The sequence below is a fragment of the Lepidothrix coronata genome, unplaced genomic scaffold (assembly GCF_001604755.1).
Source record: "Lepidothrix coronata isolate B3197 unplaced genomic scaffold, Lepidothrix_coronata-1.0 Scaffold144, whole genome shotgun sequence".
NCBI classification, from domain to species: Eukaryota; Metazoa; Chordata; class Aves; order Passeriformes; family Pipridae; genus Lepidothrix; species Lepidothrix coronata.
In genome coordinates this window covers 110,694-137,015 of record NW_016690324.1, presented here as the reverse complement: position 1 = coordinate 137,015, position 26,322 = coordinate 110,694, and the positions used below count along the sequence as shown (strand labels likewise).

Below are 26,322 nucleotides of genomic sequence, written 5' to 3'. Positions count from 1 at the left end.
TGGGATATGGAGCCACGCATCCCCTGTTCTCCAGTCCTGGGAACTCCTGGGAAAGGGCTGTTTTTCTGGCAGAGAACAGGCAGCACCCAGGGAGTCCAGAAAGCCAGAAAGCACTGTGTGCATGGTGGGAGCTGCAAGGAAAACATTCAGGCTGGGTTTGGGTCACACCCCAGGGTGGTCAGTGCCCGTGGGACAGCAGTATCTTCATTGCCTGCTGCTTTCCTCTCCCACAGATGCTATGCTGGGGCCGCCTACGCTCTGTTCCAAAGATGCTTTCCCGCAGAAAACAAGTGCCAGGCAGCTCAGAGGGCTCCAGCCTCCGCCGCTGCCTCTCCACCATGGACCTCATTGCCCTGGGAGTGGGCAGCACGCTGGGGGCTGGAGTCTATGTCCTGGCGGGAGAAGTGGCTAAGACCAGCTCCGGCCCGAGCATCGTCCTTTCCTTCCTGATTGCAGCTGTGGTGTCTGCCCTGGCAGGGCTGTGCTACGCCGAATTCGGGGCCCGGGTGCCCCTGGCTGGGTCTGCCTATCTCTACAGCTACGTGACCGTGGGCGAGCTGTGGGCCTTCGTCGCTGGGTGGAATCTGCTGCTGTCCTATGTCATCGGTACAAGGCCCTTCTGATCCCTCCACCTTTGCTGCATTGGTGGCTTCGCTGGGTGTCATTTGAGACCTCCCAGGACCACCATCACTGCCCCAGATGTCACCTCTCCCCAGGTACTGCCAGTGTTGCCCGGGCCTGGAGTGCTACCTTCGACCAGCTCCTCGGCAAGAAGATGGGGAGGTTTTTGGGTGCTCATGTGGCCATGAGCTCTGTGGGGCTGGCAGAGCACCCAGATGCCTTTGCTGCTGGCCTGGTGGTCCTGCTGGCAGGTAGGATGCCTCCCCCTGTGCCACTCTCCATCAGGTAGGATAAGCTCCTCACCCTAGTGTGGGCTCTTCAGGATTGTGCTGCCCCCTCTGAGGCTTTGCCGGTTCCCTGAGCAAAGAATGGGGAACAGAGGGGGGATCTGGGGAAATCTGCAGGTCCTCCTGACTCTACCACTGTCCCCCCTTTTCTGCCCTCCCCAATAATGTCTACCCTGGTGTCATCCAGGGGCTCGGCCAGTTTTAGTTTTTTCTTCTCCAGGGCTTCTTTCCTTTGGAGTGAAGGAGTCCACCATGGTCAACAAAGCCTTCACAGCTCTCAACGTGCTCATCCTCCTCTTCATCACAGTGAGTGGCTTCATCAAAGGTGACCTGAGCAACTGGAAGCTCAGGGAGGACGACCTGCCACAGGCAGCTTCCCATGAGAATGGGTACGAGGGGCCCTGCTCTCCCTGTGCTGACTTCAGAGTGGGGATGGGTGTGGCTGGGTCACCCCCCTAATGCTTTATCCCAGGAAATCCTGCTTTCTCCCATTTCTCCCTGCCCTGGTGGCAATGTGTCAAAGAGCCAAAGTCCTGAGCCCTGCTGTGTTGATGCTGAGGGGCTGAGCAGGTTGGATGGACTGTTCAGCCTGACCCCCTCCTGGGACCACATTGCACTGACACCCCTGCACTGCCTGACTCTTCCTCCTCCTCCCAGAAACCAGTCCATGGCCAAGAACATGACCAGTGCCTTTGGGGTGGGAGGCTTCATGCCCTATGGTTTCACTGGGACCTTGGCTGGAGCCTCTACCTGTTTCTATGCCTTTGTTGGATTTGACTGCATTGCTACCACGGGTAAGTGAGGTGGGGTGATGCCGGTGGGACCCTCCCCTGAAGACAGGGGGCCAAAGCAGTGACTGTCCCCACAGCCCTGAGAGCTGGTATAGGGCTGGGAACAGGCACATTCCCAGCTCTGTGCTGCAGACGCCCTCTCCTGCCCTCTGTGCTCAGAGGAGGAACTACAAGAGTCCACGTGGCATATCTGGGCTAATCCTGAAGCAGAGACATTCCCCATCCCTATATCCCTGAAGGTCGGGAGGTCTAGAAGGTCTCTGTGTCCCCTTTCATGGAGGGATATAGGATATACTTCCCAGCCTGAGTTGGGCTCTTAGCATGCTGTGCACATTAAATGAGCATCTGCTCCTACAGCTGAGCTTGTCTTTCCCAGGGGAAGAAGTGAGGAACCCTCAGAGATCCATCCCCATGGGCATCATTCTCTCCCTCCTCATCTGCTTCCTGGCATACTTTGGGGTGTCTGCTGCCCTCACCCTGATGATGCCCTACTACCTCCTGGACACCATGAGCCCACTCCCAGTGGCTTTTGAGTACATTGGCTGGAGCAGTGCAAAGCACACCGTGGCTGCAGGGTCACTGTGTGCCCTGACAACCAGGTGAGAGGCATCCTCTGATGGCAGTTCTGTGATTAAGAACAAGGTTGCACTGGAGTTCTAACACATCCAGGAGCTATTCCCAGCCCCTTCCTTCTGACTGCCCTGCTTGGCCAAAATCCCTCAGCCCTTCCCCACAAACTCTGTACCCTCTTGATCAAGGAGAGCAGCCAAACCCCCGGCATTCTGCTTTGAGCCTAAAGCTGGAGGAAGTAGTCAGATGGCACTGTGACCACAGGAGTGGGCTGGGGTGTTCTGGCATGCACAGGGCTCCTCGAGACTGCGGACATCTCTTCCCAAAATACTGCCCATCATCTGGTGGTGAGGAAGGTGATGGTCTTGTCAGAGTGGTCTTGAGAAGGTCATAGACTATACAGAGTAATGGGAGCTCCCGTGGAGGAGCAAAAGGCAGGATGGTACCTCCTGGATTCCTGCCGTCTTTTCCCCCATCTCCTCCCTTGCTTGCAGCCTCCTGGGCTCCATGTTCCCCATGCCACGGATCCTGTATGCAATGGCTCGAGACGGGCTCCTCTTCAAACCCCTGGCCAAAGTTAGTCGCCGTCAGTGCCCGGTGGTGGCAACGCTGGTGTCTGGAGGACTGGCAGGTTGGTGAGTGGTTGGGTTACTCTTAACCTTGAGCAGGGCCTGGTAGGTGTCCTCTCTCTCTCTAGCTTACCAGTAGCTGTTTGAGCTCTGCTGGGAGGCTGAGAAGGCTTCTTGTCCCCACAGCTCTCCTGGCCCTTCTCTTCGACCTGAAAGCCCTGGTGGACACGATGTCCATCGGCACACTGCTGGCCTACTCCATGGTGGCTGGCTGTGTGCTGCTGCTCAGGTGAGACTGCTGGGGACAGGGGACAGGGCTCACCCAGCTTCTGATGTGCCCATGTCTGGGACAAGGCTCTGGCCTGAGTGCACTGCAGGTGCAAACTCATGTGCCTTGACATCCAATATCTGCCCCTCAGATATCGGCCTGGACCCAGCACTTGGGACAATCCCGTGAGGAAGGTCCCAGCTGTGCAGCTCTGGTGGGACCACCTTGTCCGGCCACCCCTGCATCCCACCCCACGTTCCTCCTCTGCAGTGGCCTGGGCTCTGACAGCCGTAGGTGCGCCCAGGAGTGATGGATGGGCTTTACAGGGAGCCAGCGTGGGGGGCCCACGGGGGACATCTCAGGCAGGTTCCTGCTCAGTGAAAACCACCCAGCAGGATGCAGGATCTGCCTGGCTCCTTCCTGCCCTCTCCCCATTGCCACACAGCTGGCTGTCCCAACAGAACCTTGGGAAACCTCAAGCTTCTTCTGCTTCCCAGACTGGTTAAACCCATCATAACAAGACACCCAGCCCTGTCTCCCCGTTGTCCTTTGTCCCACCATGGCACCCTGGATGCTGCATCACAGGAGAGGGATGGGCCCTGCCCAGGAAAGTGCTGCCCTGACACACTGCCGTGGTCCCTCCACAGCTGCCCTGGTCTGTGCCCTGAGCTGGGTGAGCGCTGCTGGGCTGCCCTGCCTGCGGGCTGGGGGTGCCTGGTGCATTGCAGCTCTGGCTCTGCCTCTCTTGGGAATTCTGGCTACAGCTCTGCTCATCTGGAGGCAGCCTCAGAGCCGGGACAGAGCATCCTTCATGGTGAGCACTCAGCCCAGCCCTAGGGACATCCCCATGGAGAAAGAGTGATGTGGCACTGGGGGGTGTTCCCTCTGCTTTAGGTCAGGCAGATCTTTGCCACATCCACCTTAATAAAGCACTGCTGGAGGCAGCATGCAACTCATAGGGTTTTCCATAGGGACCATGAAGGCTGCCTAGTTCTTCCCTTCATATCCTGCAGGCTGAAGGGACACCTTCTGCAGTCCCTAATGAGTCCAGTGCCTGCTGCAGGAATCAGAGATGCTCTTCAGTAAAAAGATACTTGGCCTTGACACCCTGGATTGGTGTTGCTACTGGTTTTCTGCCTCCCCCCTCAAATCCTGCAGTAGCTCCTGCCCCAGTGCAGGACACGTAAACCAAACCACCCTCCACAGTCTGCAGTCCCAGCTTGGCTCTCTAAGCCTCACAGCCAGGCTGGGCTTCCCCTCACCTGTCAGCAACTAGCCAAAGCAGCACAGAGCTGAATTTAGCTGTGAACCCCCTGTCTACAGGCCAGCTCGTGCCTCTGGGAGAAGGGAAGACCCCATTCCCTTGTGCTTTGTCCCTGCAGGTTCCCTGCCTGCCTTTCCTGCCGATCCTCAGCATCTCCATCAACAGCATCCTGATGGCCCGGCTCAGCGCGGCCGCTTGGCTGCGGTACCTGCTCTGGATGGCTGTCGGTAAGCACGGCCACCCCTGAGCTCCTGGAGCTGGCAGCAGCCTCTCTGGGTGAAGCTCTGGTGGTCTGAGAGCCTGTGGCACTGATGCTGCTCAGAGCAGTGGTGGGCAAGGGAGGAGATGTTGAACTTCAATGTCCAGGGGTGGTGGGAGCACCGTGTCCTCTGGTACACGGCCCAAAGGAACGGGAAGGGGTGAGCACATTGTGGTTGGGAGCGGATGGAAGAGAAACACTCCATACACACCTTATTCTGTCTGTTCCCAGGTTTCCTTATATACTTTGGCTATGGGATCTGGCACAGCACTGAGGGCCATTGGCCTGAAGGGGCAGCTCCCTGGGAACCACCGGGAAGCACAGCCAGGGAAGTGGCTCTGAAGCCCCGTGGGACTGCCCTGTACCCATCTGCTCTGCGGCAATAAAAGGAGATGGCTCATCCCTGAGTGCCTGGCTCCCTCCATCCTGTGCCCAGGGGCAAGGAGGCCCCTTGGGATGAGGGTCCTGTCCTGCAGAGGGGGACAGCCCTGCCACAGCTGCAAGAGCTGCTTCCCCTTGGTCTGGTGAACCTCCCTGAGCAACCCAAATCCTTACAGTGAGCCTCTGCAGAAGGAGTTCTGTTTGGAGAGGATAAAGCAAACAAATGTTTTTGCTGCTGTTATTGGGTTGTGCATTTTTTTTTACCTTTGAAATCTCTCTGTGCAGGGCCCCACTGTCCCTCTGGCCCCTTGCCCACTCTGGTCCCTCAGCTGCTCACAGTGGACCAAAGGCTTCTCGTGGTGCCCTGACCCTTCATGTTGCCCGGGCACCCTGAGTCAGGCAGGGCTGACCTGCCTGTCCCACCTTGACTGCCAAGGTACTTCCTGGTCCAGGCTTTTTCCTCCTTACCATGGGCAAGTCCTTCTCTGCACGCATTTATTCCTCCTTCTCATTTCCCAGTGCTCCCCTTTCCCAGAACCAGGCACATTTCTCCAGGTCACACACAGGATCTGCCTTTGGGGTGGTGGGACATGGTAGCAGGTGTCCAGAGCAGGATGCCAGACCCCACCAACCTCATCTCCTTTTCCCAGAGATCCTGTCCCCTTCAGATACAAACAGGCAGGCTTTGGTGCTACAGCACCTGGCATGTCCCCCACATCCCTGAGCTTCCTGGGTGAAGCTGGAAGGTGCCCCACCACCCATCCCCAGAGCCAAGGAGATGCTTGGATGATGCATGGAGCAGTAGGTGCCCTGGGGGGACATGTTTCTGACAAAACAGGCGCCCCTATTCCCCCTCTGGGCACCTCGTGGAGGTGTGTGGGTAAGAGCTGGACCCCACATCCGTGTCGCCTTCCTGGCTGCCTCATTCAGCTGCTCTTTTCCTGATAAGGGTCAGCACAAAGGACGGAAGCGGCTGTTGCAGTGGCCCTGCTGCCTTGGCAGGGCTGGGAGGTTCGGGGTCTGCCCTGTGCTGGGGAGCCCATTGAAATGAATGAAAAGAAGGAAGGAGTAGGAAAAGAGGGATCAGCTGTAGGGACCTCCTCTGGGGCTCCCTTGTTGTCTCTTTGTGGGGCCTGCTCCCACCCTCCCCATCTTCCCACCACACTGGGTTCAGAGCACACAGCCCCACTCTGGGATGTTCCTGCACCAGTTACCAAAACCACTGACATGGAATTCTTGAGGCTGCTGCTTCTTACAAACTTGTAATTGTTACAGCCAGTAGCACATTGGCCTGGTGCACATACACACACCCACACACACACACCCACACACACACACACACCCCTGGCTAAACCTGGGGAGGGGACGGGCCAGTGACAGCCCCGGAGCAGTGACTGTCCCACCACACTCGTGCACCCAGTGGAAAGTGCTTGTGTGCATCCAGCCCTGACCCACAGCCATGCTGGCAGCATCTTCCCTGATGGGGATGCACTGGCTCAGAGCAGGATGTGACCTGCTGAAGTCTGCTGTCCCTTGGGAGGATGCTCTGCTCCCCATATGTGCAGCTCTGGCACGCAGCCTCTGCCCAGCTTTGGGGCAGGAGATGGGGTTGGTGGTGCTGCTGATGGGCAGTGGGGACAGGGAGGGCTTGGGGTCTTTGTGGCAGTGAGCAGGGACACACACGGGCTGCAGGAGCAACCCCTGGGAGACATTTGCTGAAGGTGATGGAGGTGATGGGAGGAGGAGGGCAGGGATGGGAGCCCTGCCTACGGAGGTACCCTAATGCCATGTTCCCAGTGCCCTCCTCATCCTCCCAGTGCTCATCCCCGCAGTGCTCATCCCCATCCTAGTGAGCACCTCATCACCCTTGCCTCACACCCTGGGCAGCACTGGTGCTGGTTATGCTCAGAGCCAAGCGCTGGGTCAGATCGGCCCAATGCAAGCCTATGTGTCCTGGCTGACCCCTTTCACCCCCAGACAGCCCCCCACAGACTGCCACCAGAGGAAGGGGTGCAGGGATGGCAGGGGTGGGTGGCCAGGGTCCCTCTGCAGCCCCGCACGGGCTGGGGAAAGGCAGGCGCGAGTGTCCTGTGAAATGCTCCATTACTCCGGTCCGACGGGGCGCCCCGAGGGCTCGGCTGGCCCGGAGCCTTGCCCCGGCTGGGGGGCACTTGTGAGACCAGCCCTGGGCTCACACAGCCGGGGAAAGCCCCGGCAGCCCCCCTGGCAGCGCGCAGTGCTATGGGTGCTGTGCTACGTGGCGATGAGGGGCACCTCGCCGGCAGCCAGGGGGAAGGGGGTGCCGTCCCCCCCGTTGAGCACACGGTACAGCAGCTCCTCCTTCTCACGGTGAGCTTGATCCCGCAGCTGTGCCTCCTTCTCCAGCGCCCCACGGGCGGCCTGCAGCTCCTCAGACAGCTGCCTGTGGGCAGATGGCACATGCTGCCGGAGCTGCTGGGAAAAGCGCCCGCCAGCCCCTCAGCTCCCCGCAAAGCACCTGGTGCCACCACAGGCTGTGAGGTGTTCCCCCACTGCCACCCGTCCCCCCACTGGAGGTGCCACCAGTGCAGTGGGGAGCCCGCTGGGCACGTGGGACCAGCACTTACCTTGCCATGACCAAGTGGTTCTGGGTGCGAACTTGCAGGTCCTCGTTCTCCTGCTGGAGAGTTTTCACCTTCTCCTCCAGCAGAAGGTTCTTCTCTTCCTGGAAGAGGGGCATGAGGGTGAGGAGGGACCACCTCTGAACAGTCCCCCCCCCTCCCCTTGTGGGGAACATTGGCTTGGTGGCATTGCACCCACATCCCCTCCCCACTCCAAGACAGGAACCAGGCTCCATCCACCTTCACTCCAGCTGCAATTTCTGGGCAGAATTTATGTGGGGAGAAGAGTTGAAAAGAGGAAAGCCCACCTGCAACCTCCACTTTCAACCCACCACGTTCTCCAGGTGCAGCAGCTTCTTATCCAGGCCATGGATGTGCTCGTTCTTCATCTCGATGACGAAGTGCAGGCTCTCCAGCTCCTGCTCCCAGAAGGGGCTGGGGCTCCCATACTCCTGCAGGGCCATCACTTGTGTTCAAGGGACCTCAACAGCATGTGCACCTCCCCAGGACAGGCTTTGCTCCCCCCTTCAGCTGTCCTGTGCTCCCACTTGGTTCCAGCCCCCCTGCCAGGGTCCATCAGAGAATTCACCTGGCTTTCAGTCAGCACCCCAGAGCAGGCCCCCTCCCTGACACCCCTCCCCACACCTGGATGTGCTTCTTGTAGTCTGTACTCAGGAGTGACTCTTCCACCCGCTTCATCTTCTCCTGGAAGGATTTCAGCTGGGAATTCAGTGCTTGAATTGTCTCCTAGGGCAGCCAGGGAAAAACCAGGATGAGAGGTATCTGGGATTTCTTCCCGAGCCAGAGCACTGCTGTGCTATGGTACCCAAATAACCCCAGGGCTGGAGGAGCTGGCGTGGACTCCGGGCACACCAGGGACCGAGATGGCCACTGAGGAGCATGGGGCACCATGGCAGAACCAGCAGCTGGTGCTCAAGCCCTCCACAAGCACCCCTTCCCCAGGGATTTCTCTGCAGGTACCTGTAAGGCCGCCTGGGACCTGTGGTGGGACTCTGCCAGCAGCAGTTTCTCCTTCTCATGTGCTCTCTGGAGCTCTGCAAGGGGGACATGAGCTGAATGTCACTGGTTTGGGGACATTGGGGCAGCAAGCCCCACCTGAGCCCCACAGTTCTGGGGAGCAGGGGAGCAGCACTCCTGCAACCCTGCAGGCAGCCAGAGGGGCACTGGCAGTAAGGGAGGAGAGGACAGGCGGGCTGCAAAGAGCCCTGCTGCCCTGACATGCACCTTGCAGGGTCTCCATGTGCTCTTTCCTCAGGGCATCAAACTGTTCCTTCAGCTCCAGCTCTTTTGCCTTTTCCACCTGGGAAGCAGGGAGATGACAAACACCAGCTTAAGGGATGCAGAGCCACACCACTTTGGGCTTCCTAACATTTTCCTAACCCCTTCCTTCTCCCAGCATGTGCCAGGTCTGTGATCATGGCCTGGGAAGTCCTGGCTGGCCCCCAGCTGCTGCCCCCAGCAGCACATGCCTTTCTGACCAACCTGGATGTGAATGTCCTGGATGATGCTTGTGGTGCCTGCCCAGCCAGCATCTTGCAGCTGCTCCTCCTCCTCCTGGCCTTGGAGGAATCTTGCACTTTCTGTCCACTCCTCTGGCAGCACTGCCTTCTTTTTCCCATCCTCAGAAAGCAGGGAGGCATTGGCTGCAAGACAAACACGGCTGAAACAGCACTGGCCACATCCTGCTACCCAGGCTGCTTGGACATCCTGGGCAGCCAACCTGCCAGCATGGTGGCCAGCCCTGTGCTCCTCCCACTAGACAAATACCTCCCTCCATCTCACTGTCCAAACAGCACTAATTGGGGTGGTGCTGGCAGGCTCAGAGAGGACACAGAGCTTGTTAGGCCTCCTGTCCTGGGGGTGACCTGTCTGATTGAGAGGATGGGATGCCATTGGCTCTAGGATGCCATTCTCTCTGGGATGCCCTGTCTGCCCTCCTGTACCACCTGCAGCCATCATCCCCATCCTCCCCAGCCCTGTGCAGGCTGCTTAATATCACACTGAGAAAGCACAGCAGGGGTAAAACACACTTTTTGTCTCACCATTCTCTGTCTTCAAGGCTGTGAGCTCCTGGGAAGCCGATCCCCTCTGCTGCTGGGCTTTTAGCTGTCTCTGGCAGAAAGAGAAGGGGCTGGAGCAGGGGGGGACAAAGGGGGCATCTGCAGGCAGAGGACAACCTGCACTGAGCATTCTTCAGTCCTGCTAAAACATGGGTGCCTGAGCAGCAGTGGGCCCTCCTCAGCCCCCTGCCCTCTCCCAGCCCTGAACATCCATGGGAGTGCATGTGCTGCCCATCAGTCAGCCTCAAGCTCATGCCACTTCCCTGCATCCCAGACACTTCACCGTGCAGCATTCAGCTGGAAAACCTGGGGGATGTTCATAACTCTTCCCCCCCCTGCCCCCCCCGACATGATGCTGGTGCAAAATAGACTCCAGCAGCAAAACATTGGGTGGGGAGAGCAGGCAGCACTTGGCAGGGCATCGGCTGTGGCACTGCCTTGCCACCCTCCTCCTGTCCTGGGATGCTCAGGGTCTCTGGCACCTTGCAGTCCCCCAAACATACCCCTTTGCCGGTGCATCACACAGCTGGGCTTTGACACATCCCATGCTGGAGCAGGAGTGAGAAATGAAACATAACCATAAATCAGAGGCGATGCAGACCCTGTGCAGGGCTGGCAGCAGGAGAGGGCTGGCGGTGGCCAAGCAATGACCTCAGGAGCGCAGGAATGTGCCGCTCAGCCCCGCGCTCCCGCACACTCCCACTGCTGCCACGGGGCTGAGATAACCCAGAGCCGGGAGCTGCCTCCAGCAACACAGCTCTGTGGGATGCCTTCCAGCCCTGCATGGGTTTAATTTAGTCACTTGGAGGGGAGGAGAGAAAAAAAAAAAGAAGTGGATATATTTTTATCAGTTGCTGAAAGATAGAAGCAAAGCTCGCCCGCTCTCACAGCTCGGCTTCACCGGCGCAGGGCGAGTCTGGCCCCTGATGCCCATCACCAGGTCGTGCTTCTGGGCAGAGGCACAGATGCACCATGGGTGAGAAAATCCACCTGCAGACACGTTGCTGCTCTCCAGCCCCTGGCAAAGCTGCCCCAAAAATACTGGTCCCTACCAAAGCCAGCCCTGCTTGCTGCCTGTGGGGAGCCAGAGACCCCCCTGTGCCAGCTGCTCCCCCACTGTCACAGCGGCGTGGCCAAATACAGCCAGATTAGGGAGCCTGGCTTGGGAAAAAAAGCAAGAGAAAGCAAACAGGCGTCCCTGCCTCTGCCTCCCCTGCAGCCCCCCTTCTGAAGCTGGAGGGAGGCGCAGTTCCAGAGAGCAGGAGAACTCTGAGCTGCTGGGAAGCCACAGCTTTATCTTCCCTTCTATGGCGCGAGCGGCCGTGGCATTGAACGTGGCCCAGGAAACGTGGTGAGGAGGCACCCGGCAGTCGGGGTTCACAGTGCTTGTTCTCCTTGTCCACACAGCTCACCCTGAAAATGTGGAGTGCCCTGGGGTGCCGCTGAACCCCGACAGCCCTGTCTGCAAAGGGCCCCCAGGGACCCCAACCTGTCCCCTGCACACACCTCATGTCGATGTGCATCTTCCTGCTATTTAACGTACCCATGTCCTGCAATGGGTTTTGGAGTGGGAGAGTGGGGGGAGAGAGGGCGGTGGATGACCAGTTGGGGCTCTGGAGGCCTGAGGGCATCACTGGAATCCCACACAGCAAAGGCTGTGTGTGGGAACCATCCTGACACAGGGGGGTCACACAGACCCCAGTTTGGATGATCTTAGCCTTTCTGCTAGCAGAATGCTGTTACCACCTACAGGAGGGACCCCCAAACCCCTCAAACCAAACCACCTCTGTTGCATGTGTCCTGCTTTCTGGCAAAGAACAGAGAGCCCAGGGCTCGTCACCTCCACAGCATGGGCAATGTCCCCAGCACAGATCCAGGGAACCTTCACCTCTCTCCCACACCCCAAGCTCAGTGGGATAGGGCTTTAGAGCCCCTTGGCCTCTCAAGGAAGATGATTTGAGACACTGCACTGAGCTCAGAAACAGCTGAAGCGAGCAAGAGGTTCACCAGCATCAGCAGACAAATCTAAATACTTGCCCTGAGGCTACGAGTGAGGCACCTTCCTACCTCTAGGAGCAATTAAAATAGTGTCTAGAGCTAATTTTACTCCTAACCACTCCATTGTCCTTTGGGATAAAAGCTCCACTGCCAAAGCCAGGGTGAAAAGCAAAATGTGGCTGAAAGCATTAAAATATAGAGGCACCTTCTGCTGTCGCTTCCAGAGCAGCATGTGGCACCCGGGCCTCTGATATCAGGCATTTTGGAGAGCTGGAAAACAGTCCTGGTATCCACCGTGTGTGAAAGGAGAAGGTTGGGAGTTGCTCCAGCTGGAACAATTTTGGCCAGGGGAAGAAGCAGCCTGAAACATCCTGCAGGTGGGGACCATCCGCAGCACGGCTTATCCTGTAAGGTCTCGGCATGGAAACCTCTGCCAAAAAATACTTTCCAGCTATGAAAAAGCCAAAAGTATCTACGTTCCTAGAACTAAATATTTTTAATAGTCTGGAGTGGAACTGTTTATGGATGGATTAATCGGGATTTCCAGCAGGACCTGAGACATCTCCAAGGATGCCAGTGGTGTGGAGCACCGGTACAGAGGCACAGCTGCAACCTCTGCTTCAGCTTAGCATGAGGAGACTGTATTTTTCTTCCTCTTTTCCTGTTTTACAAGTACATTAAGCAATTCAACCATACAACCTAGCAAAGGAAATCACCAAGAGGCAGGAAATGAGTATTTAAATCCCAACTCTGCTCCTGGGGAGGAGGTTTTGCTTTGTGGCTGTGGAGAAGGGGGCCAGGATTTGTCCCAGACCCTAAAACCTCCCCAGGACCTGCAGCAGATGCTCAGTGCTGCCAGAGCAATGCTGGCACAGGTTCGTGGGACCTGTCTTCGACTCTGCTACTGTTTTTCCTCCGGCAACGGCTGTGTTACAAGATGACTATCACCTCTCCTGCAGTCAGATCTGTACCGCAGACCATACGCAAACCCTTCACGCTGTTGCCAGCCCCGAGTTTTGCATCCTGACCCCTCCCTGGCTCCTGCTGCTGTGTGTAGTTCCTATATCTTCAAAATAAATTCACCCCAGCCCTGGAAGGTGGCCAAACCTCAGCCCTGATCTTTTGTGAAGGCGACTTGGTCTCTCTCACGCCAGGAGCACGACCAAAGGGCAAGTGGGGACCATGAGTGGCCAAGCACGGGTGGATGGAGCTGGAGAGGAAGGGAACTCCAGGGACAGTGTCCACAGCTCAGGGCTGAGTTCTGTCTGTACCTCCTTATCTCCTCGCTGCCCACAGACTGGTGCTGGAGAAGGATGAGGCTGCCAAGGCGACTCCCCCAGGGCACACAGCGGCTCCTGGAATGCCATCCGCCCATCGGATCCAGCCCAGCACCAGCTCCCCAAGGTCACCTACAACCTGGGACTGGCCCCAGAAGCCTCCACAGCCCCCAGCCCCATTACAGCCCCCAACCCCATGACCTGCACCTGGCTTCTGGCCGGGCTCACCCCTGGGGTTTGAGGTCTCCCACAAAAACCCAAGCAACCCCAAGCGACCAGCTCTGCGAGTCCACCTATCAGCAGTGGGAGGTGAAGGTCTCCCACCCCGCCTTTTGGTACCTTAGAGACAAGAACATGAGCAGGAGCAGCCCCATGGCCTCCCTTACCCCTTTTAGCCATAACGGGGATTTTAGGTTCTACTTTCAGAATCAACCTGCAACTTAGTCACAGTGGCAGGGCTGTTTTATGGTGCATGAATCTCAGTGAGCAGGCCACAGGGCTGAGCAGAAGGGCTGGAGAGCAGGCAAGTGCAGGAAGGGAGGCGTCTGCAGGCAAATGACAAATTTCCGCATTTCGGTAAATGTGTGGCTTTCGATACCTGGGGCCTCAGGGCTGCTATTTCTCCCTGTCCCATGCCCGTTCCTGTGAGTTCTCAGTGTCACAAACCAGCCCAGAAGTGTCTGATCTTATGACATAGCAAAGAGTGGGATTTTTTTTCCATGATGTGGAGAAGCGGCCAAGCCTTAAAGTGCTGTAAATAAAGGCACTCGCTGGCTGTGGGGCTGTGTGAGCTCTCTGCCTGCTCCCCCTGCACACCCCAGCAGTGGGTTCTGCTCCAACCGTGTGGTCCTGGGTGGTTGGGCTCTCACAGCTGCCTCTACAAGGGGCCGGGGGCACAGCAGCACCACAGGGACTTTCTGCCTTCCCTCCAGCCCCTGCCACCTTCCAAGTGATCACAACTCCCCGACACCAGTACAGCACATCCGACTGCATAAACAACTCCCAAGGCTGATGGTGGGGCACTACGGCAGCATGAGCACGTCAAATAACAATAACATAATAATAAAAATGTTGATAATAATAATCAGCAGATAATTTCTAGATCTCAGCTCACATAAGACCGATGCACTGAGATCTGCAGAGCACTCAGAGTGTTCCCCTACAGAAGTGGTGCCTTCAGCACAAAGGGACACAACTTTTGGGACAAGGGAGGATGCTGCAGGAGGCTGGCAGAGGTCTAGCTGGGGGAACTCATCCCTTTCTTCTATGGGATGAGCATTTCCAACAGGCATTCTCATCCCAGATGCTGCACCCTCTGAAGTATGAACTTCCCCGTGATGTGGGGGTGAGCCCGGAGGGGTGCAGGAGGGTAGAGCAGCAGGGCAGGTCGCTGCCACCTCCCGCTGTTCCCGCTGCCAGCTCCCCCACCACAATGCCGGAGGGGTCCCACGCAGCCGGGGACAGCCGCACTGCCCGGTCCCGCCGCTCCCCGGGGCAAGGGGGACCCACGTTCCCAGCAATGCAAACCGCGCTCCCCACAAACATCAGCCCCACGCGAATCCCAGGTCCATCAAACCCCGGCAACACGTACACTGGGTCCCACGGGACCCCGGCCCCACGGACCCCGACCCCACGCGAACCCCGACCCCTCGCGAAGCACAGCCCAAGCCCACCCCAGCCCAGCCCAAAAAGCCCCCGCAGCCGCTACCTCGGCACCGACGGGGCAGCAGCGCAGGGCGCTGCCGGTGCAGCCCATGGAGCCCCGGCGGGACCCGCTCAGCCGCGGGGCGCGGGGCGCGGCATCCCCCGGCGAGCGGCACCGGGCGGGACGGGACGGGACGGAATGGGACGGGACGAGCAGCCCCAACTGGCAGGCAGAAAAAAATAATTAAAAAAAAATAATAAATAAAAAAAAAAGTCCAGCAGCTGCTGACAGGCAGCGCCGGGAGAGGGTGCTCTGCACCCCCGAGCCGCGGGCAGGGCCCCCGGCCGCAGCCCGCCCGCCCCCGGGGCTGGCCCTCGGCCCCCTCCACCCCGGGGTGTCCCCGCCCTGGGCCGGGGTGCTTCGGGAGTGCTCTGGCCCTGGGGTCCCCTGCACTGAGGATCTCCATCCTGGGGGTGGGATAATGGAAGCAGGACCCTGCATGGCGAGTGTCGCCTCCTGGGAGAGGAGAAAGGGGAGCAGGACCCCTGCACCAGGGCTGGGGTGCAGCTGGAGCAGGGCTGCCTCAGGGCCCTCCCACTGTTGAACCCACTCTAGCCTCCTAGGAGAAGGGATGTGAGGGTGAAGGCAGGATCCATCCTGTCTTTTGCCATCACTCCATGAAATTACAGCTTGTGCAGGGGTAGTTGTGGAAAAGTGGTGGGTTTGGGGGTGTTTTCTCCTGGCAGGAAACCCCCTGCTCTGGGGGTCGTTGTGCTGGCTGGAGGGGGCTTTCAGTGTGGTCCATATTGCCTGAGGGACTGCATCCTGGCAACCTCTTGAGCATCCCAAACACCCCAAATTCTGGGCCTGGAGCCAGGGTGCCCTTTTCCGGGAGGAAATCCTACACTTCGGAAATGGGTGCCAAGGAGGTAGGGAAACAAATGGATTTGAAAGTGTCCTGTCTAAAAAATAGTGGGAGGAAAAGCAGGTTCTTCCGAATGTTTTGATTTTGATGATTATTTTAGGTGCTTTTTAAAATTTTTTTTTTTTTTAGATATTTCTAGATGACCACACATTCTGACCTGAAAAACCCACTGCTGCTACCCAGCACTGCTGAAACGGGAGAGTTTCAACCTGGTCACGAGGCTGTGCCCATATGGAAACACTGCAAGTTTTTGTCAACAAGTTTCTATTCTGACATTTTCTAAATATCCCCTGGTAGAAATCCAAGCAGCCCGCGGCTCAGGGGCTGCCAGCACCCTGGCATTTTGCCTGGACAGCGAGGGAGTGGAGGTGCCTGGTCGTCCTGTCACGTTCTAGTTGGAGGTGTTTTTCTGTCCTGGTAACCCTGGGACGGAGGAAATTGTGAAACACTACTTGGATAGGAGGGTGGGGAAGGCGAGGGGCAGGCACACGCTGCCCCAAGTTTCCCGGGGACTGGAGGGGCGAGTTGCCTGCGTCCTCTTGGGTGGGTGCTGCTTAACCTGAGTGAAGTTTTGTGAGTCACAGCAGCTTCTGGCATCAGCTCCCACTGCTCAGAAACCACCGAGAGCACTGAGAGCGTCTCTGTTCTTATCTCTCCCAGCACTTCAGAACGCAGCAACTCTCCCGAAATGCAAGCACTTATTTGGGCTGAGTAGATCCTTAGTGAGATAAAAGGCCTGTAGGTGCAAGGTGCCGGTCTCCACCTCTCCAGGGTTAATTAAAAATCCTGGTCTAGACTTTGGAGACTGAAGGCCTACAGGGGCAAGCACAAAAGCACATGCGTATTTCCAGGCTGAATTTGCATTGCTGGGGCTATGGCTGAGAACAGAAGCAACTGTGGGGGCAGCTGACGAGCAGCCTGTCCAGCTGCCACCATGTCTTGCTGGTGCACGAAGGTCCAGTAGTTTGCACATGTGCTCATGGAAATTTCTGCATTTAACTGTGGGGCGCCGAGGGGGTGCACTGGGATGTCCCTGTGCCACAAAGTGGGGCTCCAGGTAGGGTTTCTCTTGTTAATGGTGGAGAACAAACAGAGCATTTGGACACAATAGGCTGAAGCATCAAGCCAGCAAGGCAGAACTGGGATTTGGAGAGGAGATGTTCAGTAAGAACAGCTACAGCACCCTGCTCCCCAGCCTCCCCTGCAGGCTCCGGTGTGCCATGCTCGCCATAGCAGCTACAACCTGCACTTTAGACATCTCTTACTTTCGGAGGCGGGGCTGCCCAGAGCACGTTAACAGCCTTCCTTCGACCCGTGGGTGCGTCCGTGAGACTGCCAGCCAGAGCTTCTGCCTGTGCTGCCCCGAAGGTCTCTTATTTTAGCTTGATTTTAGCAATTTCTTAGTTTCTCCAGTCTTTCCTATGCGGGCTGCACGGGATGTGTGCCTGCTGGAGAGATCTCCCATCTCAGCCCTGCTTCATCCTCCTCTGCCACAACACACTGATAACTTGCTCCATTTGCAGGGCAGCACTAAGACAGCCAGAAACTGTTCTGTTCATCTGCTTTCAAGAGAAGCAGAGGCTTTCCATGGCATTGCAGGGTAACCAGAGAACCCTGGGGGTCCGGGGAGCACATGGGGCTGAGGCTGCTGGAGGCTGCACACAGCAGGCTGGAGATGACAGGGACTGTGGCAGCGAGGGGATTTCTGCCTGTGCAAAGACAGGAAAGCAGAGGTGGTGTGGGATGGCCCCACCTGGGGCAGCTTCAGCTTGTTTTGAAGTTTGCCCTGATGTCTTTTTTTTTTGGTGTTATTGCGATCACTCCCCAGGAATGGCAGCAGCTGGAGACATCTCAAGGGTTTCCTCTAGAAAAGGGAGCCGAGGAGGCTTTATCACATGCTCGGCTGAATTGCCGTAAATGGGATAAAGGGATAACACCAAGTTAATTTGTACCAGTGGTCATTTAAAGTATTTGCCAAAGCTCATGGATAAGAAAAGCATTTATGCAAACTGTTTAAGTGTCTCTTGTCACTCTCTCTCCGGTTCCAGCTGGTAAGGACTGGGCAGGACAGGATGGGTACAAGGTGGTGTTGGTGCCAGCCCTGCATGGCCTGTGTGCAGGGTGGTCCCCGTGAGTGCAGGTGGGGTCACTCTTTTTTATTTACTTTATTTGCAGAAACCCAGTCTGGGGGGGGAGGGGAGAAGGGAGGTGGAGGAGATTGTGCTGGTAGGTTTTTGGGTGATGGATGAGCTGGCCTGTGGTCAGCCTGGTGGCTCCCAGCAGAGCTGCAGCTCAGGCAGTGGAGACAGGGTGGTCATGGTTACACCCTTCGGCCCCTCTCATCATTTGCAATCTATTTGCTTTTGCAAATGAGACCTAATGAAGTGCTGGCTGCTTTTCTTCAATGCAAATCAGAGGTGTTCAGCCAGGTCTGCTGAGACCTTGTGACTCAGACTTTGCATGGTTGAGATAGCTGAGAAAACTCAACTGCAGAAGTTCTCGAGTGTGTTGGAGCCCAGAAAAAGTCACAGTTCCTTTTGTGAGGATCTAGGTCACACATACTTCTGCCTTGAGGTAGAGCACTGATTTCAAGTCATTCCTGTCCCTGCCTTTGTTTTTCCAAGCAAAAAGATGTGGGTTAACCTGTTCTTACAGTCTTTTATTCTCTTTTTTTCCCCCATGGCAAAATGGAGGGGCAAAGAACGGGAATGGGGGAGTGAAACTTTCACCTACACTGGCGAGAAGCAGGAAAGCATGTGATGCCTTGGACTTGAGATGAGGGGCTCTGCTCCCCTCCCAGACCACAACACAATGCTCAGTCTGTGCCCATGACTCTCCCCATGCATCCCTATCCTTATCCCTGGCCTCCGGCTGCTCCGGGGCCTCAAAGTGAAAACTAATCCCAGGGGATAACTTTCCGCTCTGTTCCCGGGTGGGAGGGGAGGAAAGGGCTATTTATTCCTCACCCTTAAGCCCCAGCAGTGGATCAGCGACGCAGTTGTCGCTGCTGGTGCAGGGTGGGCAGCAGGATCTGTCACGGGCCCTGCCTGCTCCCACGCCCTGCCTGCACGCTCCCGGCCGGCCTCGCTGCTAAATAAGGACGAAAGGCTAAAAATAGAGCCGAGGCAGGGGTTTGGACAAACCAGGCAACCCTTCCCAGGGCTGGGAGCAACATGGGGACACCAGCCAGCGATAGTGTGTGAGGGAGAGCGGAGCCGCCGATGGGGAAGTGTGTTCTGACCATGCTGTGGCAAGGGGGAGGTCTGAGACCTGCCGCAATCATGTCCTGTGTGCTCAGTCAGCTTAGTCCCTTCCAGCTTTCCTCAGGGTAAAAAACATCTGTTCACCAAAATATGTGGGAAAACCCATGTTCCTGTGCCAGCTGTGATGGTGGGGTACCTGTGGGGCCATTCCAGCATGCTGGGTGGGAGCCTGGGGCAGCTCTATCTGGAAAATGGTCTCCTGAAAAAGGGAGGAAGGGTGGAAAAAGGGGTGCTAAATCCAGCATTTTGGATAGATGGGTGGTAGGGGTGCAGCCGTATAGAGCCGTGTAGCTTAGACTATGTAGCTCATTGGTGTAGCTTAAACTATGTAAAGCTCAGGAGTTTCTCAACAGATAGAGGGTGTTTTTATTCTATGAAGCAGAAGTTGTAAAAGGAACATAAAGCTAACAAAGTTGTCAAAACTGGCCTTATGGTTGGACACTGTTCTAAAGGGCATGATGATGTGCCAAAAGAAGAGTTCTAGAAAAGGAAAGCATGAGGAAGGCTATAGAACAACCACCAGAGGGTCACGAAAGACCACCCTAAAGGACCACCGACTCAAAACAGGAGGTGTGTCAAGGGGAGGAACAGTTTTGGGAAATGGGAGGGACAGATTTGGGAAATACATGAATTCTTCATTAGGTAGCTAAATAAAGGCATGAAGTTTTTGTAACTTGGCAAGCATGTTTTTGGAGGATCCCATCCCCTCGCGCCTCCGACGTGGTAAAGAAAGAATGCTGCTTTCTAATACTCACAAAGAGTCTTAGAGAGTTCCTTTATTCCCAGTTTTGTAGGCCACAGGGGTATTGCAGCAAACTGCTCAGCCAGGGGCTACTAGATGCCAGGGTGCCCCCTCCCCCCTGCTGCTCACCTGGCATCGGTTCGAGAGTCTCAAATATTTGAAATATCTGAAATATCTCTGCCACTCTGAGTGCCACGTCCAGTCTTTCCTTATACACTTCCAGGGACGGCTCTCCACTACCTGCCTGGGCAGCCCTTTCCAATGTCTGTGACAAAAGTTTTCCCAATGTCCAACCTAAGCCACACCTGGCATAGCTTCAGACCATGCCCTCTCGTCCTCTCACTGGTTGCCTGGGAGAAGAGCCTGACCCCCATCTGGCTGCACCCTCCTGTCAGGGAGTTGTAGAGAGCACCCGTGTGGGTGCTCGAGGGAGCTCGGGTTAGCCATGACACAACTCGGGAATCCAGGGGGTCACTGGCAACCCTTGTGCATGGGCAGGTGCTGGGGGTGCTGGCAGCCCCCATGGGTGTCCGGGGGTCCCTAGGGGTGCTGGAGGCTGGCACGGGCTCTGGGGTTGCAGAAGCGAGCTGGCAGCACACGTGGGTGCTCAGGGGAGTTCGGGGTGCTGGTGGCCTGTATGTGTGGCCATGTGTGTGTGGGTATTTGGAACCTGAGTGGGTGCAGAGGGGTGATGGGAGCTTGCAGGGGTGCCCAGAAGTCCCTGAGGGTCCTGGCAGCCTGCAGAGGTGCTTCAGGGTGCTCAGAGCCCACACAAGTGTGTGGGTCTGCCTTGACCCCACATGGGTACCCAGGGGGGTGCAGTGATGCCCTGCAGGGTGCTGGCACACACTGGAGTTCCCCTCGGAGTGGCTCCCTGCCGGCTTTGCTGGAGGATGGTGGAGCCGTGGTTTTATGGGGAGCTCTCCTTGGGGTGGTGAGGGCAGAGCTGTGGTCCTGCCTCTTTGGGGTGCTGGCACCAAGTGAGCAGCTGCCCCGGTGTTGTTGCTCTTTGCTCTCTGGTGACGCTGGGCTTGCCGAGTGCGGGGGGGAGCGTGGGGGTCCTGGGTACTGACCCAAAAGGGTACCGACCCTCGTACACCCTCAGGCGCCCCCGGCAGCCCAGGCGGGGAACGAGAAGAGCTGCTGGGTGGAGGGGTGGGCGGTGGGGACATGATCGGCTCCGTCCACCGGAGCGGGGTGACGTGCGTGCCCTGGGGTGGTGGGTGCAGCCCCAGCCCCCCTCGCCCCCAATGCCCGCCCCAGGAGCTTGGGAAAGCGCAACTTCCCGTCCCAGCATCCCTGCGAGTCCAGTCCTGCGTTTGGCAGCGAAACTGGGGAGGAGAGGGAAAAAAAAAAAAAAGCAAGAGAAAGAGGAGGGGAAAATGTGAGCGTTCCCGGGGGAGGGAGGGGACTCGGGCGGTGGGCCGGGCTCGGAGGGAGGGGTCATCGCCACCGCACGGGGCTTCTTATCCCGCTGCTGCTGCCAGCTCGCTCCCACCGCGGTACCTGCCCGCCGCTCTCCTCTCTGCCCCTCGGAGCGACTCCCCGCCGCGCCCCGGACCCATCCCGGCCTGTCCCCGGAGGATGCTGTGCGCGGGGCTGGCGCTGGCGCTCTGCGCGCTGCAGCTCGTCCCGGCCGCGCTCGCCGGGCCGCAGCCGCCGCTGCTGGTGGAGCGGAGCGGGGCCCGGCGGCTGAGCAAGGTGAGGAGAGACCCCGCATCCCGCGCCACGCACCCCTCCGGGCACAGAGGGGGCTGCCGGAGAGGCTCGGGGCTCGGCCCGGGGAGGTGGAAGATTCCACCGTCCCGCTGGGATTGCATGGCATTTTCTGCTTGGCAGGACGGGGGCAAGGTCGCTGGTGGGTGCGTGTCTGGGACTGCGGGGGGGAGTGGGGTCCCACGGACCCCTTGGAACCCTGCAGCCCCCCGCGCTGGGGAGGACTGCTGGAGGCTGGGATTCAGCTCGGAGCAGGAGGGATCCAGTGTTTACAAACACTTCTGAACCCAGAAGCCCAGCGGCCTCGTCCTTCGGGTGAGCGTCTCCCGGCCCTCAATTCTCCTCTCCACGAGCCTTTTCCAACCCAGGCTCTGCCTCCGCGTTCCCACGCAGCGCTGGGCCGGGCTCATCAACACGCTCTGATTAAGATATAGCTGATTACCATGTGTGACTCTCACGCGGTGCGGAGGGAAGTATCGCAATTTATTTTCCAGGAAAGCTGCTGTTGCCCTAGGGAAGGGGGAGCCGGTTGGGAAGGCTGGAGGGGGGCTCGGCGGGCAGCAATCTGCAGCCACACACCGATGTTCGGCTCCCTGCAGCCTCTTTGCCTGCAGACCTCCGGGCTGGGAGCTCACAGCTCTTGCTGAGTGTAAGCGTGCAGCCTGCCCCGTGTCCCGGCTTGTCTTGAGCCCCGTGTCCTGCCCTGGGCTGCTCCCGGCGGGTGAGCAGGATGCGGGATGAGCTGCTCACCAGCGTGGGCTGCGCTGTGGCCGCAGGGGCTGCCGTGTGGCACCAGGCAGTACAGCCTCCACCGGTTCTGCGGCTGTGAGCAGGCAGGGAGAGCCCCACACCATGGCATGGGGACACGGGCTGCTCCAGCCAAACCTGCTCGGGGAGGGAGCTGGGGCTGGGCTCTCGCCACTGGCCTGTGGCAGGCTGAGGGCTGGCTGTTGCAGACAAGTGCCGCCATCCCTCCACCTTTGATTGAGTGTCTTTACTGGTGGTGTCTGGGGAGGCTGGTGGGACTTGTAGGAAACAGGGGAGATCTCCCACCATGGCTCCTAGCCCAGGACACACCTGTGATGTCCCCCTTTCAGGTGATATCTCCTTATGTGTGGATTTTTGTTATTCCATGGGATAATGCTGCTTCTCTGGCTCATTTATTCTGAACCAGCTCAAGATCAGACCCCTGGACTATATCAGGCAGGGGATAACCATGGCTCATCTGCCCCCCGAGTGTGATTCCTGCTCCTGTGTGGAAGCGGGTGGCCAGTAGCTGGTGGATGAGGGCTTGCAACAGCTGGGCTTTTCCTGGATGAGGTGGGAGGCTGTGTCAACCCCACAGCCCCTCCAAGGGCATCCCCCATGCCCCCCAGCATCCCCCTGCACAGTGCAGCTGCCACCACGCTGCCCTGGTCCCAGCTTGCTCTCAGCTATCCTCACACACCTTGCTCAATGCTGTTGGCATGAAGGATCCTTCTTGCCCTGTTCACATGTGAAGTGTTTGGAGGCAGAGCTGAGGCAATTTGGAAATTGCAGCCTGGTAATCTGCTTTCAGTGTAAAGTGCATGCTGACAGAGGGTTTCTGAGGTGCCCTCAGGCTCGGAGAGCTGGGATTTTGAGAAATGCAGAGTGTTTTGTTTTTTTGGCATTTGAAGGGGCTGAAGGTCATTTTCTGGCTGTTTGTGAGCAGATGCTTGGCGGGGGTCAGACGTCCAGCACTGGAGAAACCTCCTACAAACCTAGGGTGAGGCTTGCCCCGGCTCTAACTCCTCCTGTCCCCTGGTGCTGCAGGTTGGTGACTTTGCCTGGGAGAACTGTGGTGACAAGAGGGACCCCGTGGTGGTGCAGAGCCTCTCCGTGGCACCCGACCCCATCAGCATCCCAGGGAGGCTGCGTGTCAGTGCGGCCGTCAACAATGGAAAGACCATGGCTTCCCCTCTGAAGGTAAGTGCCAGACATGCCTCCATGTGATGAGGGAGGGCAGAACTTCCCTTAACCACTGGCCGCTGGGAAATGGGTGTCAGTGGGTGCAGGAATGAGCAGCCCGTGGGGAGCGAGGCACAGAGCGGTGCAGGGCTGAGCACAGCGGGCTCTGCAAGGCAGAACAGGGCATGGGGAGACCCACAGTGGGAGCTGACAGGCCAGTGGGAGCCTCCCAACCTTGTCCCAGGGGGAGAAACCACCTGAGCTGTCTTGTGTCCCGGGGACGTAGTGGCTCAGGGAGGGAAATGAGACCCAAGTGCCGTGGGTGCTCCTGGCAGTCACTGCAGTACTCCTTTTTCAGAGGCCAGATGTGGCTGCTCTCTCCAAGGACATGCCAGGGCACTGCTGCGGGAGCCTTGGGCTGTGTTGGCTGCCCTGCACCACTTTTTGGGAAGTTTTTGGAAGGAGATGGAACATGTGTTTTTGCCCAGGGTGCATAGGCTGTCTTGAGCAATGCTATGTTTGTGGCTGGGGCTGTGGGAAGTGTTCTGGGGAAGCCTGGAGGCAGAGCTGAGGGATGGGAGCACCTGTTTGGGGACAGAGGCAGAGGAAAGGGGAAGGAGTGGGACTGTGGGTTCCTGGGTGGTGTTTGCTCAAGGGACCAGCCTGAGGCTGGAGGAAGAGAAACCTGCAGGCTGAGAGGATCTGAAAGCAGGAGGGTGTGCAGTGACTCCAGAGACACCCCAAAGATTGCATGATCAGGAGCTGAGGGAGTTGGCTGGTGAGGTGCTGTGGGACCGGCTGGAGGAGCTGTGGGTGCCCGTGCTGGTTGTACTGGTGCTGAACATCTTCTCTCCAGGCAGTGCTGAAGGTAGAGAAGGCTCTGGGTGAGCTTTGGATCCAGCTGCCCTGCATTGACCAGCTGGGCAGCTGCACCTACGAAGATGTCTGCACCATGCTTGATGACCTCATCCCTCCTGGCACAACCTGCCCAGAGCCCCTGCTCACCTATGGCATCCCCTGCCACTGCCCCTTCAAAGCGGTACGGCTGAACCCCCCGGGGTGGTGCTGGCAGTGCTGACGGGCACCACTGTGCCCCTCAGGGCAGGGCTGGGGTTTTGGCTGATCTCTTGACCTGCCCTCTCTCCATAGGGCTCCTACTCCCTGCCAGCCAGTGACTTTGACGTGCCCGACGTGGAACTGCCTTCCTGGATGACCAACGGCAACTACCGTGTCCGTGCGGTCATCAGCAACGGTGGGGAGGAGCTTGCCTGTGTCCAATTGGCCTTCTCCCTGAAGTCTCATTGAGGGGTTGGGCACTGTCCCTCCTCTCCCCCCTGCCATGGTCCCCTGTCCCATCCCATGCAGTTGCATCCTGTCCTGTCCCAACCCATCCCTGTGAGGTCCATCCCTCCTGCTGTCAGGAGGAAGAAACCTCTCTGTGCCCCTGCTTGGTGCCACCTTCCCTGCTACACTCAGAAAAGGCCCCTCTGGTTCTCCTGCTGTCCCCAAACCCATCACCAGTGTTTCACCTGCCTGTACAGGGTGGCCTTGGAGCCTAACCCCAGTGTGACCTGGGGGTAGATATTTTTTACCCAGTTTCTCTTTCTTTTTTTTTGGTAATCTTATCAGGGCAATTGTAGACAAAAACATTCCAGGGAAAAGCAGTATTTCTTGGAGCAGTCCATGGGGAGGAAGGAGTGTTTGGAAGTGCTGTGGCAGGCTGGAGGGATGCAGGACTAGCTGTGGAGGGTGTCTGTGCTTGCCCCCATCACCTCTGGCCAGAGCACAGGGCTTTGTTGCAGTGGTGTCCCCAGAGTGGCTGCAGAAGACCTGTCCCCACGCAGCACCTCTGGGTCTGCCTTTGGTGCATCCTTGTCCTGCACAGGAGACCAGCTTGGTGGCAAGAAGCACCTGGGAAGGCACCTCCCTGTGCCCATCAGGAACACAAGAGGACTGAAACCACCAGTGCCCCACATGGACATTCCCACTCGGGAGGGACCAAGCGGCTGGCAATGCTCCCAGCAGCAGGAGAGGTGGCTGGCTGATGGCAGCACTCGTTCCACAGCGGGGGACACACAGCTGTGATGGGCTGCTGGGGCACAGCCTGGCCCAAGACCAGTCCCACTTATCTCATTTTTCCACTGGGACTGATCCAAGGCAGGAGGACACTGCAGTGGGACCATCCTTCCCATGCACTGACAGCGGCACCGCAACACGGAGCAGCATCCTGAACGTGGGATGATGTGAACATGGGAGATGACCATGAAGACCAGCAGCCCAGATCCTATTTGGGGACCTCCTGGCTGTGGCTGGGGACGGTGGTGTGGGTGGGTAGCATCCTTCCTGCTGCAGCTTTGGGCAGGGTGTGAGTCTGACATCACCCCTCTGTGAGAGGTGCCCAGAGGGCAGAGGTGCAGGTGACCCACCAGCCACCCATGTCCCTCACTGTCCCTGCCAGCTTGTGTTATTTACCCCCTCCATAGGGCTGGTCTCTTACAAGCACTTTATATGCCTTAACTGCTGCGGGGTGTCCTGCACCACACAGATGTGCTCCCACTGCCTTTCTGTGCCCTCCACTGGCTTCATTTCATCCCATGGCTTTGCCTGGAGAAGAACTAACACTCTGTCCCTGCTCCCCACCAGCGCCTGTGCCGTGGCAGCAGCCTCCTTTTGGGCAGGTACTGCAGGTTCTTAATAAATCTTTTTACCAGGAAGCAGAGCTGGTACCTCTTGGTGCTGAGGGTGAGGTGGGGTGACATTTGTTTCCTTTGGAATAGCGGGGATGGGGATGTGAGCTGGAAGAGGCGAAGGTTGGGGCTGGCGTGGGGTCTGTGGTGGAGGATGTTGCAGCCAGAGGAGCTGAGTGTGAGCAGCCCCAAGGCTGGTTCCTGTGTGAGGGGCAGGGAGGCAATCTCCAGGCACTGCTTTTGGACATGGGGACACAGGGCCAGCCCTGGGGTCATAGCCCATGCTTGGGGGCTCAGGGAGTATCACTCATCCAAGCAACTGTCTATAATCCTGACACCTGTATCACTTTGCATGCCTTGCCCAAGGAACAGCCCCGCTGCAGGGGATCACAGGATCAATTAGGTTGGAAAAGACCTCTGAGATGATTGAGTCCAACCTTTGACCTAAC

General features: G+C 57.8%; 3 protein-coding genes across 4 annotated transcripts; 2 read left to right on the top strand and 1 right to left on the bottom strand.

Moving 5' to 3' along the window:
- Positions 1–269: 269 nt before the first annotated feature.
- On the top strand, positions 270–6,387 carry LOC108503666 (cationic amino acid transporter 2-like). The gene is given in 13 exon segments (XM_017827838.1): positions 270–606; positions 717–872; positions 1,129–1,297; positions 1,566–1,702; positions 2,076–2,298; positions 2,764–2,900; positions 3,025–3,127; positions 3,258–3,400; positions 3,754–3,920; positions 4,489–4,597; positions 4,861–4,977; positions 5,200–5,249; positions 6,073–6,387. Coding segments are annotated over 13 exon segments (2,163 nt in total).
- Positions 6,151–14,738, bottom strand: CCDC69 (coiled-coil domain containing 69). Of its 2 annotated transcripts, none has more exons than XM_017827952.1 (9): positions 14,675–14,738; positions 9,674–9,743; positions 9,114–9,274; positions 8,856–8,931; positions 8,592–8,665; positions 8,256–8,357; positions 7,943–8,062; positions 7,617–7,714; positions 6,151–7,428 (listed from the first exon to the last, which is right to left on the bottom strand). In XM_017827952.1, the coding sequence occupies exons 1-9, from the start codon at positions 14,720–14,722 to the stop codon at positions 6,978–6,980; spliced, it is 1,200 nt and encodes a 399-aa protein (XP_017683441.1). In that variant the 5' UTR covers positions 14,723–14,738; the 3' UTR covers positions 6,151–6,977. The 2 variants fall into 2 exon arrangements, with proteins under 2 accessions (XP_017683441.1, XP_017683442.1); XM_017827953.1 differs by having other exon boundaries at positions 7,182–7,432.
- A 6,234-nt stretch (positions 14,739–20,972) lies between these two features.
- On the top strand, positions 20,973–25,895 carry GM2A (GM2 ganglioside activator). Its single transcript, XM_017828008.1, has 4 exons — positions 20,973–21,242; positions 23,052–23,204; positions 24,043–24,225; positions 24,336–25,895. The coding sequence occupies exons 1-4, from the start codon at positions 21,126–21,128 to the stop codon at positions 24,489–24,491; spliced, it is 609 nt and encodes a 202-aa protein (XP_017683497.1). The 5' UTR covers positions 20,973–21,125; the 3' UTR covers positions 24,492–25,895.
- Positions 25,896–26,322: the final 427 nt, after the last annotated feature.

Bases quoted from the DNA above. Each gene is read 5' to 3' on its own strand.
- CCDC69 (XM_017827952.1), bottom strand. From the start codon at position 14,722: ATGGGCTGCACCGGCAGCGCCCTGCGCTGCTGCCCCGTCGGTGCCGAG. The intron at 8,358-8,591 runs GTACCTGCAGAG...TGGCTGCCCTAG, and splicing joins GGTCCCAGGCGGCCTTACAG to GAGACAATTCAAGCACTGAA. The intron at 7,715-7,942 runs GTGGGTTGAAAG...CCCCTCTTCCAG, and splicing joins TGCTGCACCTGGAGAACGTG to GAAGAGAAGAACCTTCTGCT.
- GM2A (XM_017828008.1), top strand. From the start codon at position 21,126: ATGCTGTGCGCGGGGCTGGCGCTGGCGCTCTGCGCGCTGCAGCTCGTC. The intron at 23,205-24,042 runs GTAAGTGCCAGA...TCTTCTCTCCAG, and splicing joins CCATGGCTTCCCCTCTGAAG to GCAGTGCTGAAGGTAGAGAA. The intron at 24,226-24,335 runs GTACGGCTGAAC...CTCTCTCCATAG, and splicing joins GCCACTGCCCCTTCAAAGCG to GGCTCCTACTCCCTGCCAGC.